The sequence below is a fragment of the Canis lupus genome, chromosome 16, assembly GCF_048164855.1.
Source record: "Canis lupus baileyi chromosome 16, mCanLup2.hap1, whole genome shotgun sequence".
NCBI classification, from domain to species: domain Eukaryota; kingdom Metazoa; phylum Chordata; class Mammalia; order Carnivora; family Canidae; genus Canis; species Canis lupus.
This window is the reverse complement of record NC_132853.1, coordinates 40173788-40191918: the sequence shown is the minus strand read 5'-3', so window position 1 is coordinate 40191918 and position 18131 is coordinate 40173788. Positions and strand designations below refer to the sequence as shown.

General features: G+C 57.2%; 2 protein-coding genes across 3 annotated transcripts; one reads left to right on the top strand and one right to left on the bottom strand.

The window, feature by feature from the left end:
- Positions 1 to 1432: 1432 nt before the first annotated feature.
- On the bottom strand, positions 1433 to 10202 carry FKBP10 (FKBP prolyl isomerase 10). Its single transcript, XM_072780569.1, has 10 exons — positions 9870 to 10202; positions 6353 to 6498; positions 5729 to 5918; positions 5487 to 5632; positions 4924 to 5113; positions 4606 to 4751; positions 3661 to 3853; positions 3115 to 3257; positions 2779 to 2942; positions 1433 to 2461 (listed from the first exon to the last, which is right to left on the bottom strand). Exons 1-10 carry the CDS (start codon positions 10112 to 10114, stop codon positions 2276 to 2278), a joined length of 1749 nt encoding a protein of 582 aa, XP_072636670.1. The 5' UTR covers positions 10115 to 10202; the 3' UTR covers positions 1433 to 2275.
- Positions 10203 to 11239: 1037 nt separating this feature from the next.
- Positions 11240 to 17973, top strand: P3H4 (prolyl 3-hydroxylase family member 4 (inactive)). 2 transcript variants are annotated; one of them, XM_072780576.1, is made up of 8 exons: positions 11243 to 11762; positions 12173 to 12325; positions 12419 to 12590; positions 13249 to 13377; positions 14254 to 14399; positions 15153 to 15236; positions 17097 to 17241; positions 17537 to 17973. In XM_072780576.1, the coding sequence occupies exons 1-8, from the start codon at positions 11283 to 11285 to the stop codon at positions 17557 to 17559; spliced, it is 1332 nt and encodes a 443-aa protein (XP_072636677.1). In that variant the 5' UTR covers positions 11243 to 11282; the 3' UTR covers positions 17560 to 17973. The 2 variants fall into 2 exon arrangements, with proteins under 2 accessions (XP_072636678.1, XP_072636677.1); XM_072780577.1 differs by lacking the exon at positions 13249 to 13377 and having other exon boundaries at positions 11240 to 11762.
- Positions 17974 to 18131: the final 158 nt, after the last annotated feature.

The following is an 18131-nucleotide window of genomic DNA, read 5'->3' as shown; positions in this document are numbered from 1 at the left end:
CCCCCAAAGGGATGCATGTGGGTGTTGATTTTCTCCCTGAGCCCTTGGCTCCCGCCCTCTCTTCTCTTCCTTATGTGGGCCCAGGGCCATGAAGATGGCTGACTTAAGGGGTATCAGGACCTGGGACTTGAAGGGAGAAGGTGCTCTGCGACACAAGAAAGTGGAAGTAATTTCTACTCAGTCGTCTGGCATCACTGGGCTTCCTTCAGAGTTTCTTTCCCTTCTTCCTCCCCTGTTGACTTGGATGGTCAAGAACTAGCAGAATTCTCTCTAGGGCACCTTTTGAAGAGAAAATGTAAAGCAGCTGATTTCACCTGGCCTTATTTAGCCTGTCCTCAGAGGACTTCACCCCTCCTCCTCCTGCAGAATACTTCACCCCTCCTCCTCCCCCTGCAGAGGACACCTGGCTCTGGGAAGTGCAGGGCTGAAGAAGGTGGCAAGGTGGCGCAGGCCTTTCAGACCTTCCCAGGGCCGTGTAGTTCCCATTTACAGGTGGCTTGGAAAAGACCAGAAACTTGCTTAAACTCCATAGCTAGAAGCAAGAGCCAGGATTTCAGGGTTTCTGACCTAAGCCATAGCATTTCTCTGGCATCACTCCTCCCTGCGGGCTTTGGTTCAGAGCTGGCTTGTTCGCTTTAGGAGAGGAGGTGGTTACCCTCTGAGGCCAGTGGGTAGCCACTGTCAGAGCCTAAGGTGCCTTCAGGATGCTTTGTAGCCTGGAGTGTCCGGGATTGGTTGTGGGGAGAAGCCGTGTCTCAGGATCCTGGGCAAGAAATGGGTGCTTGTGGGGGGACAGGTCAGTCCAGGGAGCCCAGTACTATTGGCTTCTCTCCCAAGCCTCCCCCGCTTCCCCATCCTCTCCTGGCTTAGGACATCTTTGACGCCCTGGCCAAATTCCAGCCCTGTGGGTGGGGGGGGGGCGGGTGGCCTGCCTGCTGGCTGGAGCAATTCCTCCCTCAAGACACTGTAGATTGGAGCTGATAAGTTTCCTTCAGATGAAGAGAGGGGGGATCCAGCAGGTGGTAATGGCTGGCAGCCAGGAGCAAGGAGAGGCGGAAGGTAGCCTAGTATTGGAACAAATCTACATGGAAGAAAGGAATCCAACCTGTGCAGCTTAATTTAATCCTTGAATTTCCTCAGTTTGAGGTTGGGGGCGAGGGGACCCCACCTTTCCATTCAGTTGGGACAGTTAAGAGCCAGGGATCATCTTTCCACACCTCCCCTGCAGGCCCCCCTGTAGATGACCACTCCCCACTCTCCCTCCAGCACACAGGGGGCTCCCTTTCCATGGGGAGAGCCCTGGTTAGGCCACAGCAGGTAGGAGGCAGAGACCTAAGGACGTGGTATCTTGAACGCCCACTTTCTTCCCGGTTCTTCCCCAGTTTTGGGGTCCCAGGGCCACCCTCCAACTGAAAGAGCACATCCTGAGGCCTTTGGTTTAGTCTTTTATTTGGTACAAAGGAGAAAGGGATCTGCCACCAATTTAGCCTTTTGAATGTGCAGAGCTGTCTACCCCCCTCTCACTTCAAGCAAGCCTCTCTTCCAAGTTTATCTCTCCCCCAAACCAAGGATTTCGTAGCCCTAAGACTACCATCCATCCTTATCCCCACCCCCTTCACCTTCCTCTTCTCTGTCCCATAGAGAAAGAAAGCAGGGACAGAGAGGGAGGAAGGGCAACACCAAGCCCAGCCCTGAACAGAGAGCCCCAGGGTCACTCCAGCCACCACTGGACATTGTGGGGGGCCAACAGCAGAGGTGTGGGGGAGGGCAGTGCCCTCCCTAGAAGCCCCCAGGGCTGAGGGTCTGGTGAGTCCTGGTCTATGCTCTTGGGGGGCTGCCTGGACCCAAGAATACAGACCAGAGCAGGGTAGTTGGGGACAAGGAAAAGTATGGGTAAAAGGAAAGTCTGAGAAAATAAAGGAGTGAACTGGGCCTTGTTCAGTGTCTGGTGACGTTGGGGGCGGGGGATATGGGTGAGGCTCAGCAATGGCCCCACCCGACCCCCAGACTCCGCCAACAGATTGGCTTTGTGACTCCAAAACTTGTAAGGGAGGGGTTTGGGGCCAGAAGAGAAACAGTAAATCGAGGTCTGTATTGTGGATTTTGCTCTCGGGCTGGTGGGGAGACCAGAGTTGTCTCCTCTGACCATGTTTCAGGTGTTCCTAGACATGATGCCTGCACAGGGGAGGGCGACCCTTGGAAGGTCAGCCCCAGGGCCCACTGTCCTCACAGAAGCGGGCCTCCACATTTGGGCCTGGGCCCAGGCTCCTGGCCTTCAGAGCTCCTCATGGACCCGCTCCTGGTCTTCGTCTGACTTCAGTTTGAGCTCCTCCACGGTGATCTTGCCATCCTGGTTGCGGTCCTGATTCTGGAACATGTCTGCTATGGTTTTCTCTGGGTCCTGCCCAGGCATGAGGCGTCCTTTGCCCTCGCTGACTTGAGCCTTGATGAAGGCGGAGAACTGGGAGCCAGGAGAGCCAAGGGGAGAGGGGGGTGAGGGTCTCACCGGAGCAGCTGCAAGTGGCCTTGGGAAGGGTCCCAGAGGGGGCCGGGGGAGGAGGTAGGTGTGGAGGACAGGCAGCAGTGGAAGGGGGGAGCTGGGCTGCATGAAGAAGAGGCAGGGACAAGACCTGAGGCACTGTGACCCAACACAGGGGCAGAGACAGGTGCAGCTGGGACTGCAGACATACTGCGCTGCATGACACCACCACAAACAGCAGCTCCTGTCAGGGTGACAGTGTGGGAGAAGCTATCAGGAGGACCAAACTCCTCACCCACCTCCTCCAGGGGGACCTCGCCGTCCTTGTTGAGGTCCAGGCCTTCGAACAGGTTGACAGGAGGGTCCTCATGCCACACGAACAAGTAGCCTGTAGGCAGCCCCTCCTCCCGGGACACCAGCTCCACCTCAAACAGCAGCACTGCACTGCCAGGGACACCCCGGGCTGGAGATGGAGGGGAAGAAAGGGAAGCATCCCAGTCAGGCGGAGGCCTGGGTCTGTCCTGCAGCCTGCCCTAGGTGCTCCTCAGTCCCCAGTTTCCCCTGTTGGACACAGAACCCTTGGGAAGGCCTCCCTCATGGGCCCCAGCAGCCCCCAGTGCCGGTCTGCTCCTCACCTCCACTCTCTCCGTGCGCCAGGTGTGGGGGTACCATGAGCTGCCGCCTCTCTCCCACACACATGCCCTGCAGGCCTGTGTCCAGGCCTTCAATCACCTTGTTGGCCCCCAGTGTGGCCTCCTGGGGGTCCCCATAGTCATGGCTGCAGCAGGGGGAAAGCAGATTCCCAGGCCAGTCAGCATCCCATCGTCCCCCACCAGCCCAGTCTCCCAGCTACTCCTCCTGGTGCCTGCCCCACACAGCCCAGTGCTGGGCCCAACAGTTCAGAGGTAGGATGCCGTCCTCATCATGCCACTGCCCCCCAAGTGCGGCCAGGAGGGCCCATCTCTCCCTGCTTTGGGTTCCCCTCCACAGATGGAGACAGCAGCTCCCCTAGACTAACTGGTTCACCCTCCCTGTGCCCGTGCATAGAGAATCTCAGCTCCTTGGGGTCCCCATGCTGGCTGGATGGGAACATCACAGAAGCACCCATCGGGGTGTGTCGGGAGGACTCCCCAAGCCTGGGCCCACCCACCTGCCCAGCCCTGGCCCTGCCCCGGACCCACGAGGAGAAGAGCTTGGTGCCATCCAGGAGCGAGCAGTTGTAGTGGTAGCGAACAAAGTCCCCAGGCTTGGCTGTCTCATTGCAGGTCTCCGGGGGTGGGGACAGTATCTTGATCTCCACGGGATCCCCAGGGTTGTGGAAGTCAATGATGTGGACATCGAAGATCAGCACAGCAGAGCCGGGGATCTTGTCTCCTGGGGTCAGAACGGAGAATGGATCAGCTCAGAATCCAGGAAGGGCTGCTCAGGCCTCCCCTAGGCCCCTAGGCCTCCCCCCCACCCCACCCCCACCCCTGTGTCTGCAAACTAGGATGGGCCACAGTCTTTGTCCCCAGGGTCGATTCTTCTAATACGCTCTTGTGGGGGTGAGGGACAGGGGAGGGGAGGACCAGGCCAGTTAGAAAGCCCATTACAGACGCCTAGGTGGCTCAGTGGTTGAGCATCTTTTGGCTCGGATCATGATCCCAGGGTCCTGGGATCAAATCCCGCATCGGGATCCCCTTGGGGAGCCTGCTTCTCCCTCTGCCTATGTCCCTGCCTCAATCTCTGTGTCTCTCATGAATAAATAAATAAAATTTAAAAAAAAAAAGTAATTTGTCCCATTTTACAGGTGAGGATACTTAGGCTTCCAGCAAAGCTGGGTCTCAAGTCCAGGTCTCTTTGCTTCCTAGGGCTATTTCTTTTCTTCCATAACAACCCCACCTCCCCAAAACTCAGGAGTTGGCTGCCCTCTCCATGATGGAAGGGAGAAGTGGGGCGGGGGGTGCCCCAGGAGGAGAGGATGGAGTCTGTGTGGCAGGAGGCGGGCAGGTGGCAGGTGTGGCAGGTGACTGTTGGTGACGAGAGGGGCAGAGCGGTGGCTGGAATGGCCATGCGCCCCTGGGGAGTCAGTGGACAGTCTGCAGTGATGCTGCCATAGTGACTGTGAGCACAGGGGACACGCCTACCTGTCCCGTTCTCCCCGTAGGCCAGGTGTGGGGGGATGGTGATCCTCCGGCGCTCCCCCATGCAGGCGCCCTGCAGCCCCTGGTCCATCCCGGGGATGATGTAACCCTGCCCCACATAGGTGTTGTAGGTGTGGTTGCGGGAGTAGCTGTAATACAAGGCAGGGAGGGCCAGCAAGGGAGGTCACAGGGCCCCCCACCCGGCCCTGCCCGGCAGCTCAGAGCCACCTCCAGCTGCTGCCTGGGGTGACCCCAGGTCCTCACTCCCTCTTCCACCTTCTGTCCTCAGGAACCCTCCTGCTCCCCCCGCCCCACACTAACCTGGAATCAAAGAGGGTGCCGTCCATCAGTGAGCCGTTGTAGTGGTAACGCATGAAGTCTCCAGCCACTGCTCTCCGGACGCAGCCAGGAGGTAGTTCCAGCGTCTCTAGCTGGATGGTATCCTTCGGGTTGTGGACGTCAATCAGTAGCACGTGGAAGACCAGGGAGGCCTGAGGGGGGATCACAGTCCCTGGGGAAGGGATAGGCTTGAACCATACAAGTGGAGAACAAACGGGGCTCCTTCTCCACTCAGGAAGGCCCGTGTGAGCACCCTGCAGAAAGGTGCTAATTCTGCTCTCCAGAGACCTTGCTCTATCCTCAGCAGCCCTGTTTCTTGATCCCCCTGTGAGGTGTGAGCTAGATCCTCCCCAAGGCCATCACTAGCCCCTACTGAATGTCTGTGGGAATCAGAATAAAGCACCCTTTCTTAGTGAGATCATCACCAAGAGAGATTTCATCTCTACGGCGTCCTGAGTGCCCTTTTGCAGGACACAACCCGAACAACCATACGTGTACGTGACAGTCCTCTTCTGGGGAATCCCCGAGACCCTGTCTGCCCTCACCATAGCCTTTCTCGCCATAGGCCAGGAATGGAGGGATGATGATCTTCCTTCTCTCTCCAGGACACATGCCCAGCAGCCCCTGATCCATGCCCTTGATCAGCCATCCAGAGCCAACGTAGGTGTCATAAGTGCCGCCCCTACTGTAACTGTAGAAAATGAGGTAGAGCTGCTGGAGATGGGCCCTGGACACCCTTCCCATCATACCACAGCCCCCAGTGCCCCAGGACCCCTCTAGCCCTTACCTGGTGTCAAAGGCGGTGCCATCCAGCAGTGTGCCATTGTAATGGTAGCGGACAAAGTCGCTGTCCTGGACCATGCGGGGGCAGTGGGCTGGGTGGTGCAAGGTGCTCACCTGCACAGTGTCTGCCTTGTTCCACACATCCAGCAGGACCACATCAAAGTAGAGGGTGGCATCCGGGGGAATGAGCCCCGCTGTGAGAGTCCGGAGGCCACAGCTCATGTCCGGTGCAGCCTCCAGGACCCCTCACCATGCCACAGTCCCCTACGCCCAGAACTCCCTCTTGCCCTTACCTGGTATCAAAGGCGGTGCCATATTTGCTGCAGCCCCAGCGTGGCAGGTTGAATGGCCACTTGAACGTCCTGCTTGGCCACCCCCTCTACTGCCCCTAGTTCCCCTTCTCCCTAGTCAAGCTTTGATTCTACCCAGGGCCTGTCATTTCCTTTCCTCCCACTCCATGGGCAGGAGACTGAAACTCTAGCCCCAGACCTGTCTCAACGCATACTGCATAGGCAGTGTGACCTTGGGCAAGTCACTCTCCCCCTCCGAGCTTCAGTTTTTGGCCCTGGGGTCCTTGTCTGCCTTCTGGGTCTCCTCCATCCCCATGCCTGTGCCCAACCCTTCTCACCCACACCGATGCTGCCATAGCCCAGGTGGGGAGGCACAATGAGGCGTCGCCGCTCGTTGACACACATGCCCATGAGGCCTCGGTCCATGCCGGTGATAAGGCGCCCCACGCCCACCACGATGGCCACTAAGGTGCTTCGGTCATAGCTGGGGGAGGGGAGGGAAGAAGTAGATGGGGTTCAGTGGTCTCTGCCCATGGTCACACACATGCGCAGGTGCGCACACACTCTATCCGCCTCCCTATACACAGGCGTGGGTCCACATACTCCTGTCTCCTCTCAAGCCTCCCTCCTCCCTTAATAGGATGGGCTGCTACAGGAGAGACGTCCCTGAGGAGGTCAGGGGCTTTTATTTGCCTGGGACATAGGAGGTCTGCATAGGCCTGTGTGCTACCACTATCTGCTGATAGCAGAGGGGTGCTAAGTATGGCACAAAGGGGAAAAGGAGCATTTACTGAGCATTGGCCATGTGCCAGATGAAATCCTTGACCTTTCCCTTTCACCACCTTATTTATTTTATTTATTTACTTGAGAAAGAGAGCACTGGAGAGACAGAGCAAGCATGAGTGGGGGGCAGAGGAAGAGTGAGAAGCAGGAGCAGGCTCCACTAAAGCCCAATATGGGGCTTGATTGATCCCAGGACCCCGGGATCATGACCTGAGCAGAAGGCAGATGCTTAACTGACTGAGCCACCCAGGTGCCCCTCAATACCTTATTTAATTCTTTCCCCTTTGAAGTGGGCATTAGCATTTTCATTTTTCTCATGACAAAAATTGAGACAAGACACTGACTTGCCCAAGGTCACGCAGCAAATCCGTGCCCTATTCAACTCCATGTTTGTGCCACCACACCATCACTTTTCCAAGGAGAGGAGGGGGAAGCAGAGCTAGCTGAGGATAGAGATTAGTTTCCAATTCTGGAAAGACACATTTTAAAATTGCCATGGCCTGTATTGGTTTTTGTTTTATCTTACTTTTATTTATTTATTATTTGTGGAAGTATAATTGACATACAAGATAATACTAGTTTTGGGTGTACAACATAGTGATTTGACATTTACAGACATTAGGGGAAAATCGGACTAATAAATCTAGTTAGCACCTGTCACCACACAAAGTTAATATGATATTGTTGTCTATGCTCCCCGTGTACACTACATCCCCATGATTTGTTCATTTTATAATTGGAAATTTTTACCTCTTGACTTTTATTTGCTTTTAGTTAGTTTTATTTTAAGTTTTCAGATGCTAAGGGAAGCTGAGAGGTTTTTATTTTTTAGAAGGAAATTCCTTTTTTTTTTTTTAAAGATTTTATTTAGGGATCCCTGGGTGGCGCAGTGGTTTGGCGCCTGCCTTTGGCCCAGGGCGCGATCCTGGAGACCCAGGATCGAATCCCACGTCGGGCTCCCGGTGCCTGGAGCCTGCTTCTCCCTCTGCCTATGTCTCTGCCTCTCTCTCTCTCTGTTTGACTATCATAAATAAATAAAAATTAAAAAAAAAAGTCTTCATAAAAAAAATAAAAAAATAAAGATTTTATTTATTTACCCATGAGAGACACAGAGAGAAAGGCAGAGACATAGGCAGAAGGAAAAGCAGGCTTCCCGCAGGGAGCCCAATCTGGGACTGGATCCCAGGACCCTGGGATTAAGACCTGATGCTGAGCCAAAAGCAGCTGCTCAACCACTGTGCCACCCAAGCGTCCCTCTTTTCTTCTTTAAAAAAGATTTTATGTATTTGAGCGTGAAAGAGAGACAGAGAGAGAGAGAAAGAGCAGGGAGGAGAGACAGAGGCAGAGGGAGAAGACTCCCCCTGAGCAGGGAGCCCAATGTGGTAGTGGATCCCAGGACTCCGGGATCATGACCTAAGCTGAAGGCAGACACTTAAATGACTGAGCCACCCAGGCGCCCCGGGAGACTTTTATTTAAAACAAATTTTTAAATCACTTTTTTTAAAGTTTATTCAATTTTTTAGTAAGCTCTACCTCCAATGAAGAACTTGAACTCCTGACCCCAAGATCAAGAGTTGCATGCTCTTCCAACTGAGCCAACCCTGGGGGACTCCAAGAGATTTTTCTTTTGACCAAAAGAGTTAAGAACCATGGGTTAAGGACGTTTTTCCAAGCTTAGCACTGCATGAACTGGGGCCAGCCAGGCTCCCAGAGTCCCACCAAGGAAGCCATCCCCGGCTCCCAACCCCTCCCTGACTTGGGCTGTATTCCTGGCCACCAGCCATCCCTCATTCTGCCCACTGAGAGGCTTCCTCCACAGTGCTGTGGTGAGGGCCCAAGCCCGCACAGAAATTCTACCAGTTACACACTATCAGAGCACTCAATCCTCCCCAGAGTCAAGGCCCATGTGCCCTGAACTTGCTTTCGGATTGGCAGGCGCTGCATGAAATTCACTTTCATTCATCATCATACTTGAGCCCTGTTATCAGCCTTAGGAAGAGGGAATTGAATTTTCCAGATTATTTTTAACCTCTGTTTTTCAGATAAGGAACATGAAGCTGCAAGTACTAAAATTTTTTGTTCATGGTCACAGGCTGGATTTGAACTCGGGGTCCTGCACTCTGGAGCTCATGTCCTTCATTCAGTACACTGCCTGCCTTTCAAAGCCATGGCCAACGATTTCCCATAGGCTGAGTTGTGTGTTTTGGGAAAGGGTCTAAGAGGGACTGAGCTCTTGGGATATGGTGTATGACTCGGCTCTGAGGTTTAACCTAGGCTGGCGTGCAGCCCTGCCCTGCCTCTACCCACAAAAGTAACTTGCCAAAGCAGATCAAAGGTCTGATGAGACCAGAAGCCCATCTCTCAAACCCCAAGGCGGACAAGATGGGAGGCAGTCCTGGGCTGGTAGAGCTAAGATGGAGGGAGGTGGGGGGGTGCAGGGAAACCCAGAGAGGGAGCTGAGAACCCCCTGAGGAGCCTGGGGGTCAATGCCCCGCCCTGTGACACGTAGACACATAGGGTCCCTACACAGAGCTATGCCCTCCACTCCTGGGTCACCCTGCTTTACCACCCTAGCTGCTCAAAACCCCCGTGGCCTCCAAAAAGGTTCTAGTGCCTCTTCTCTGGTTACAAAGGCTGGAAACCTGGGGCTGGAACCAGAAGGGATTCAGGGGGTCCCAGATTGAGACCACCGGAGGATTCACATGTAGCAGGGACCCTGCCCTTCCCTCCAGCACTAGGGACCAGAACCTCCCTGCCAGGTCTTTAAATAAAGCACTGGTAAGTAAATACAGCAGTTCACCTCCATCATCAAACACTTTGGGGAAAACGGGGAGCTTGCTGTAAAAGAAACTGGGGTCCTTTGAGAGGTGAGGGTTTGAAATTGAGGGTAAGGATGTCCTGGGGAAGATGGATATCTGGAAGTCCCCATTCCCAGGGTGCTGCATTAGGGGTTGGAAGACCACGGAGTGAGTAGGGGATGCAGACCCAGCCTAAAGGGACTACGGGATCTCCAGGATTACAAGAGCCTGGCCCCAAGGGGAGTGGCCAGTCTGGGGGCACCCAACCCGTTACCTCGAGTCAAACTTCTTGCCATCCTCGAAAGTGCCGTTGTAGTGGTAGCGCACAAAATCCCCCATCTGCACTTCCCGGGGACAGGTCCTGGGGATGTGGTACCTCTCGATGACTACATCTTCCAGGGGGCCCCCGGTCGGGCTAGCACGGCCCAGCCCCCTCCCCACGGCCTGTACCAGCAGCAGCAGCAACTGCAGCAGGGGGAGCCGGAGGAAGGTGTGGCTGGGGAACCCCGCGCGGAACATGGTGCCTGGAGCGCGGACGGCCAGCAGTGAGGGCGAGCGAGGGAGTCGCCGCCGCCAGCCTCCTTCCCCCGCTCCTCCGGGAGCAGGCTCCCCCCCTTCCTGTCCTCGTCCCCACCCCCGCCCTGGCTGGTCCACGTGGAATGGGGGCTGGGGAGACTGAGCTGGCGGGACGGGGGGCGGGAGACGGGGGGTGGAATCGGAGGAGGGGGCGAGGCTGAGTGTTGGAGTTACAGGAATGCGCGAGAAAGAACTCCAGATTCCCCCTCCCTCCCGGGGCTCTGCGTCCAGGGGCCCGGCCAGGGAGGGAGGTTCGGGAAAGCCGAGAAGTAGGAGCTGACTCCCATTTCAAAAAAAAAAAAAGAAAGAAAGAAAAGAAAGCAAGCAAGAAAGAAAGAAAAGAAAAAAGTTCGGCATCTTTTTTTCCGGAGTCCCCGGGTCCTAAAGCCGAGCTGAAACATCCCCGGCTTCTCTCGCCACCACCTCCAAATTAGGCTCCTCCAGATGGATGGAGGGGCTCCAGAATCTGGGGCTATCTTGGCATCTCCCCGCCCCCACTCCCCCGGGGTCCCAGGGAGGGCCTCTCCGGGGACAAGCCGCCGTGCCTCGCGGAGGCTGGCCGGCCCGACCGTGCCGCGCGGGGCTGGAGGCGCGTGGGCAGCTGCGGGAGCGCCGCGCGCCCCCCAGTCGCGAACTGGGGGTGCGGGCGGCGGGGAGAGGACACTAGCGGTGACTCCTTCAGGGCTAGGGGCGGAGAAGGAGCAGAAGGGACCCTGTAATGGAAAGAAGACCAGGTGCCAGGGTTTGGGCAGAGTGGAGGAGGCGGCGCTCCGTCAATTTCTGGACCTTAAGGTGGGGGTTGTCTTCGCGTGAGGAGGGGCTTTGCGGGCTCCCAGCCCTGCGGGAAGCGTCCTTCCATCCGCTTCCAGAAGGTCAGGGGGCAGACCCCCAAGGGCAGGAGGTGGGCCACCGTAGGAGACTCGGGACACCCCGGGGCCTCTGCCCCTCGGGGGAGCTGACCCAGCCCGCGACCCCGCCCTCCTGCCCTGCTGCCCGGCACTAAGACCCAGCGGGCGCGCCGCCCGGCCCCGCTCCCGCCCGGCCCGCCCGCCGCCCCGCCGGGCCCTGCCGCCTGCTCCGCCCCGGGAGAGCCGGCCGGCGCGGCGCGGCCATGGGGCGGGCGGCGTGGGGGCTGCTGTGGCTGCTGCTGGGCAGCGCCGCGGCGCAGTACGAAAAGTACAGCTTCCGGGGCTTCCCGCCCGAGGACCTGATGCCTCTGGCCGCGGCCTACGGACACGCGCTCGAGCAGTACGAGGGCGAGAGCTGGCGGGAGAGCGCGCGCTACCTCGAGGCGGCGCTGCGGCTGCACCGGCTGCTGCGGGACAGCGAGGCCTTCTGCCACGCCAACTGCAGCGGCCCCGCGCCGCCCGCGGCCTCGCCCTCGGGGCCCGCGCCCGGCCCCGACGGCGGCCGCGGCGAGGAGTGGGCCCGCGAGCTGCAGCTCTTCGGACACGTCCTGGAGCGCGCCGCCTGCCTGCGCCGCTGCAAGCGGACGCTGCCCGCCTTCCAGGTGCCCTACCCGCCGCGGCAGCTGCTGCGCGACTTCCAGAGCCGCCTGCCCTACCAGTACCTGCACTACGCGCTGTTCAAGGTGGGCCCCGCCCCGGCACCCCGCCCGGGGCCCCTCCCCCGGCCCTGGAGTCCCCCCGCCACCCCCAGCCCCGCCGCCTCTTCCCCGACCCCCGAGTCCTCCCGCCCCGCCTCCCCCATCCCTCCTCACCCTCCCCCGCAGTCCGGGTGCCCCTCGACACCCCCCCGGGGCCCCCAGCCCCGCCTCGCCTTCCGCGACCCCGGAGTCCTCCCGCGTCCCTCCCCGCTCTCCCTCGCAGCCCGGGTGCCCCCCCAGCCCCCCCAGCCCCTGCCCAGCCTCGCCCCCGGGGCCCCGCTGGAGCGTGTGGCTCCGAGCGGCCGTCGGGCTCCGTGCGGTCGGGAGCGGAGTCGCGCGCACTGCCCAGGACCGCCAAGCCGGCGCTCCCGACCCGCTCTGTCCCCGCCCCACAGGCTAACCGGCTGGAGAAGGCGGCAGCCGCGGCCTACACCTTCCTGCAGAGGAACCCGAAGCACGAGCTAACCGCCAAGTATCTCAGCTACTACCGGGGGCTGCTCGACGCGGCCGAGGAGCCCCTCACGGACCTGGAGGCGCAACCCTACGAGGTGGAGGCAGGGGCAGGGCTGGCCCCCAACGGGGCTGGGAGCGGAGAGGAGGGGGTGGCGGGGCTCCCTGACCCTTCCCACGCTCCCCTCCAGGCCGTGTTCCTCAGGGCTGTGAAGCTTTACAACAGCGGAGACTTCCGCGGCAGCACCGAGGACATGGAGCGGGCCCTGGCCGAGTACCTGGCCATCTTTGCCCGATGTCTGGCCGGCTGCGAGGGGGCCCACGAGCAGGTGGACTTCAAGGACTTCTATCCAGCCATAGCAGGTATTGCCCACCCCCTCACACCCTTGTGGGCCTCCTGCTCTCCCACAGGGCCCTGCTTCCCAGAGCTCTCAGGCCCCTTAGCACAAGTTTTCATCCCCTACATGTTTATGAAGCACCCAGGAAGTTCTTGGGAGGTGGACAGGAGTGAGGTGTTATCCCGCCCTGGGAGCCTTCAGTCTGTTGAGAGGCATGGGCTACAATTCTGTCCCAAGTGTGGGCATGGGTGCAGAGAGGTGGTGACATCCCACAAGGGGCTTGGGACACTGGGTTCACAGGCCTTCCAGGCAGGAGGGCAATGCAGGGGCAAAGGTGCCAAGGTGCTATGTGCAGGATCAGCCCAGCAGATGGGTGCAGAAGGCAGTTTGTGGTCAGAAATCACACCTAATTGGGATCCCTAACTGTAGGGTCCCTCAGCAGGGGCAGAAAACACCGTCCGAAGCTTCTCTGTCTAGGCTTCTTACCTCCAAACCTCATCCGCTTCAGAATGCGCCGGCTCCCTCTGGTTTCGGGGTAGGGGTGATGTTAGCTCAGGCCACAGTGGCAGTCCTTAGCACTGTCCTTAGTATGCTCAGCAAAGTCTTCTCCGGCATCATCTCCTGTGATCGTACAGGCTGGGCAGCCACCAGCTCCTCACCACTGCCTCCCCCTCCTCCACTAGATCTCTTTGCAGAGTCCCTGCAATGCAAAGTGGACTGTGAGGTCAACCTGACACCTAACGTGGGCGGCTTTTTTGTGGAGAAGTTTGTGGCCACCATGTATCACTACCTGCAGTTTGCCTACTACAAGTGTGAGCCTCCTGGTGGGCTTGGGGTGGGGGGCAGGGGGCAGAGAGTACGGCACTGGGAATGTCACAGAGCCATGGGGAGCCACCCCTCAGAAGTGAGGACCCTGGGTGACGGGAGGGAAGCCTGGGGGTGGCGGGCAGGTGAGAGGGAAGAACAGAGAGCAGCCTTAGCAGAATTCAGGAACCTCTTAGTTAAATAAATGACTGGGTACCCCACAATTGCACAGAACTTGACAGTTTACATGTCTGTTTATCTCACTTGATACTTTTACCCCCAACCAGCTGACATTACTGGACCCATTTTTCAGTTGAGGAATCTGAGGCTTATATAGTACAAGGGGCCATTAGTCACATGGCTAATGAGAAGTAGCACCAGGATTTATGGCTCTTCTTGTCTGGGGGAGATCCTGGGCATCAGCTGGGGCTGGGATGGATGATCTCCAGTGTTCCTGCAATGCGAAGATGCCGAGATTCGGATGGATGCTAGAGTTGGAGCAGAGGAGCTGAGGCCAGTTCCAGTTGGCAAAGAGGTTGAGGGCCGGGCTGCTGGGCTCTCATTCCCTAGTGCCATTATACTCCAGCTGTGTGAGCTTGAGAAACCTACCTAACCTCTCTGTGCCTCAGGTTTCTTGTCTGTAAAATGGGGATGATGATAACGGTGAAGCTTAAATGACCTGGGCCTGGCACATGGCAAGTGCCCGGTACATTCTAGCTTGCCTTATGATTTGGGGGGAGTGAGGTGCCTAGAAGATATTCTGGGAGGCAGCTGGGGAGCCAGGTGCACTGGATTGAATTGGGAGATGGGGCTGGGCTAGGAAGGTGTTGTCCCTGAAAGTGGGGCAGTGCCAGGGCTGCTCCTCACTCCTGTCCTGCCCGCAGTGAACGATGTGCGCCAGGCTGCCCGCAGCGCCGCCAGCTACATGCTCTTCGACCCTGAGGACAGTGTCATGCAGCAGAACCTGGTGTATTACCGCTTCCACCGGGCTCGCTGGGGCCTGGAGGAGGAGGACTTCCAGCCCCGGGAGGTGGGCACTGCCTTTGGAGGCACTCTCAGGACACGTGGTTTAATTAAAAAAAAAAAAAAAATATATATATATATATATATATGTATATGTATATATATATATGTATATGTGTATATATATATATGTATATGTGTATATATATATATATATATATATATATATATATATATATATATATATATTGGCTGCTTTGGAAGGCCAGATTGGAAGGGAAAAGAAAGACTATGGGTTGTGACTGGGGTCCTGTGTTCAAAGCTGGCCGCCCCAGCTGAATGGGCCTGGGAACATTACTGATCCTTTCTGAATATGTGGCCTCACCTGCAAAATGGGAGTGGGACTGTCTACCCTGACAGCCCAGTGCTCAGGCTGTGGGAGTCGCAAGATACCTGTCCCTGTCCCCGCCTGCTCCCTGCCCCACCTTCATCACTCTCACTACTGGCCTTTGCAGGGACCCCGTAGCTTGGACCAACTAAGGAACCCCTGGAATCTAGGGCAAGACTGGCAGTTGGGGGCACATGGTATCACCCTGGATTTCTGCTGATGGATAAGGAACTTTCTAGCAGCCCTCAGAATCCTCCTTAACCCAGGCACTCCCAAGCAGCTGTGATTTTTTTCAGTCAGCATGTGAGCTGATACCTATTCCCTGCTCCTTTGACTGAAAAAGGGTGGGAGACCCAGAGCTCCAACAACTTGGCTCCTCCCCCCATCTGGCCACAGGGTCTGGCTTACCCCCACTTCCTCCCCTCCTCTCAGGAGGCCATGCTCTACCACAACCAGACCGCTGAGCTTCGGGAGCTGCTGGAGTTTGCACACATGTACTTGCAGTCAGATGATGAGGTAAGCAGCCCCCCTGCTGTCTAGGCTGGGCCACGATGGGGACCCTCAATCTTTTTCCAAAGCTCGGCCCCACCTCCTGGTAGTCATATGCTGTGACACAGGAGAGACCTGTCCCTTACCTGTACCTGCGCTTTTCTCCTCACTCAGTGTTCTCATGCTCCCCTTCTCTACATGTCTGAATCTTGCCCAGTAACTCCGCAGCCCAGCTTAAGTGGCAGCTCCTCCAGGAAGCCCTTGGTGCATGCCCTGGTTCTGTCTCCTGGGCTTTCAGGGCCAACTTTGACCCTCTTTGTCTCCCTGGACCTGGAGTCATTTGCAGCCCCGGTCTATCTCACCCCCAAACCCCTTCTCTAGCTGGGCTCCCAGAGGACTGTGCTCTGGGATGGGACACCAGGTTGTTCCAGCTTTCCCACAGCATCTGCTGCGGAGCTGGTGTTGGGAAACTTGAGTTTGAATGAACCAACCGATAAATGAATGAATGCAGGAAGGAAGGGCTACCATGTGGTACCTTGATTCTTTTTTTTTTTTTTTTTTTGAAGATTTTACTTATTTATTCATGAGAGACACACAGAGAGATGCAGAGACATAGGCAGAGGGAGAAGCAGGCTCCCTGTGGGGAGCCCGATGTAGGACTCAATCCCAGGTTCCCAGGATCATGACCTGAGCCAAAGGCAGATGCTCAACCCCTGAATCACCCAGGTGTCCCAGTACCTTGATTCTGAACGAGGGTTTGAGCGTCTGAATTTTGGTGAGGTGTTGCTGCTCAGTGCTCTTTTTTTTTTAAAAGATTTTTATTTATTTATTCATTCATGAGAGACACAGGGAGAGAGAGAGAGAGAGGCAGAGATACAGGCAGAGGGAGAAGCAGGCTCCATGCAGGGAGCCTGACGTGGGACTTGATCCCAGGTCTCCAGGATCACGCCCTGGGCTGAAGGTGGCGCTAAACCGCTGAGCCACCCGGGCTGCCCTGCTCATTTATTCATTCCCCCCTTTGTTCACTCACCCATGCCCCTACTTATTACATATGGGGCAGGGGCCACATCGTTTGTACCCCGCCTTTGGCGATAGCCAACCTGGGCCCCACCACTTACCAGTTTGGGTGGCCTCCAGGCAAGTCTTAGGTAGCTCTTGAACTTCTGTTCCTGCATGTGGAATGGGAAGGATAATGTCCGTGTCACACCAGCATGACAGTGAAACGAGATCAGGTATGGAAAGTACTTAGTACAGGTGCTCGGTAAATGGTGGCCATTTTGATTACTGTTATTCTTGGCCTGCTGTTTGTCAGACACTGTGTGGGGCTGGGCTAAGTTGATGGAAGGCACCGTCCTTTCCCTAAGTAGCTCACAGTCTAGTGGGTGGGTGGGGAGCACAGACAGTGCTTGGGAGAGGTCAGCACCGGCTACCAGAGGAGGGTTCCAGATCCAAACCAGGCTCATGCGCCAGGGTCACATCCTTGATGCCTGGCATTGGCAAGGTTAACGAGAGCTGTCCAGGCGCTATCCAGGCGCAGGGTGGTGGTTGGGGAGACGATCATGTTCCTGGCCAGGAAACTGCATGAGCAGACAGTATGCCTGGATTAGCAGCATTTGCTGTGGAATTCATGCTTGGAGAGGGAACACTTATGCTGACGTTGAGTCTCTGCTGGGGGAGCCCCATGCATCGGCTCCAGGAGCAGTTTGGGAGTGGTACCTTATGGGAGAAACTCTCAGATCAGTCCTGGGTGGGATCCTGAGCCTGGGGAAGGAGGGGCTTTGGGGACTGAGATGAGGTGAGGGGGGTGCATATCATCCAGGAAGGAAACCCATCTGGCTTTGTGCCTGCTGTGACCTCATTTCTCCCTTCACCCTGGGGCTGCTCTAGATGGAGCTGGAAGAGACAGTGTCGCCCGGAGAGCCCAAGGATCCGCCATCAGATGCTGAGTTCGAGGGCGAGGGGGACTATGAGGAGGGCATCTATGCTGACTGGTGGCAGGAGCCAGATGCCAAGGGCGACGAGGCAGAGGCCGGTCAGTGACTCGAGTCCTGGTGGAGGGTGGGGCTGCAGCCTGGGGTGGAGGTTGGTCACAGGATCCATGTCCTGGGCTGCAGAGGCAGTCGGAGTGCTGGGACCCCTCCTTTGGGGCCTTCTAGCCTGTTAGCCAACCCTGTGTGAGGGGGTGGCATCCTTTCTGGAGCTGGGACTCAGCTGAGGCCTGTCCATGGGAGCCTCTCTCCCGCCTGCCCCCATCCCCCAGGACAGCACCTAGATACTTGCTGGGAGTGGGGGGGGGCTAACCCCATGTCCCCTCCTTTCCTTTTCAGAGCTGGAGCCTGACCTAGCATGAGAGGAGGGCCACCCTCATATCCCTCAAGAGCTGGGAAAGCCTCAGCCCCGTGGGACCGCCCTCACCAGCCTGGGCAGCAGCAAGAACTATTTATTAAAAATATAAAATGGACAGAGCTGACCAGGCCCCATCCCATCCCACCTGTGCTCCCCAGGCCCCTCCTGTGTCCTCTGGGGCTCTGGGCCATGGGATGGTGGTGCTACAGCTGCTGATGGCCCATCTTCCTCCCCAGTGCTCTCCTCACCCGGACAGGATGCTGGGGAAGAAGGTTCCTGCTCCTCCAAGTGGAGTCTCAGCCTGAATTTCAGGGACAGCAGAGGGGCAACTGGTGTCATGAAGACCACTGGACCAGGAGTCCAGTGGTTCCTGGTACACTGGCAGTGGGTGCTCAATAAATGTTTCTTGTTGAATGGATTGCAGGACCTGGAGTCCAGTCTCCCCTGGCCTGAAGGTGCAGGTAGTTCCCTCCCTCCCTCCACGTCCATCTCCCCTGTTTGCACGTATGGGATGTGTGAGGGCTCAATTCTTTGTTTGGCCTTGGATCCTGGGCATTTGTGAGCAGAGTGCAACTG

Coding starts and splice junctions, on each gene's coding strand:
- FKBP10 (XM_072780569.1), bottom strand. CDS start 10,114: ATGTTCCGCGCGGGGTTCCCCAGCCACACCTTCCTCCGGCTCCCCCTG. Junction 5,919..6,352: donor CTATGGCAGCATCGGTGTGG/GTGAGAAGGGTT, acceptor GGACTCTCACAG/CGGGGCTCATTCCCCCGGAT. Junction 3,258..3,660: donor GGCACCAAGCTCTTCTCCTC/GTGGGTCCGGGG, acceptor CCCCTGCTGCAG/CCATGACTATGGGGACCCCC.
- P3H4 (XM_072780576.1), top strand. CDS start 11,283: ATGGGGCGGGCGGCGTGGGGGCTGCTGTGGCTGCTGCTGGGCAGCGCC. Junction 12,591..13,248: donor CTTCTATCCAGCCATAGCAG/GTATTGCCCACC, acceptor CTCCTCCACTAG/ATCTCTTTGCAGAGTCCCTG. Junction 17,242..17,536: donor GGGCGACGAGGCAGAGGCCG/GTCAGTGACTCG, acceptor TTTCCTTTTCAG/AGCTGGAGCCTGACCTAGCA.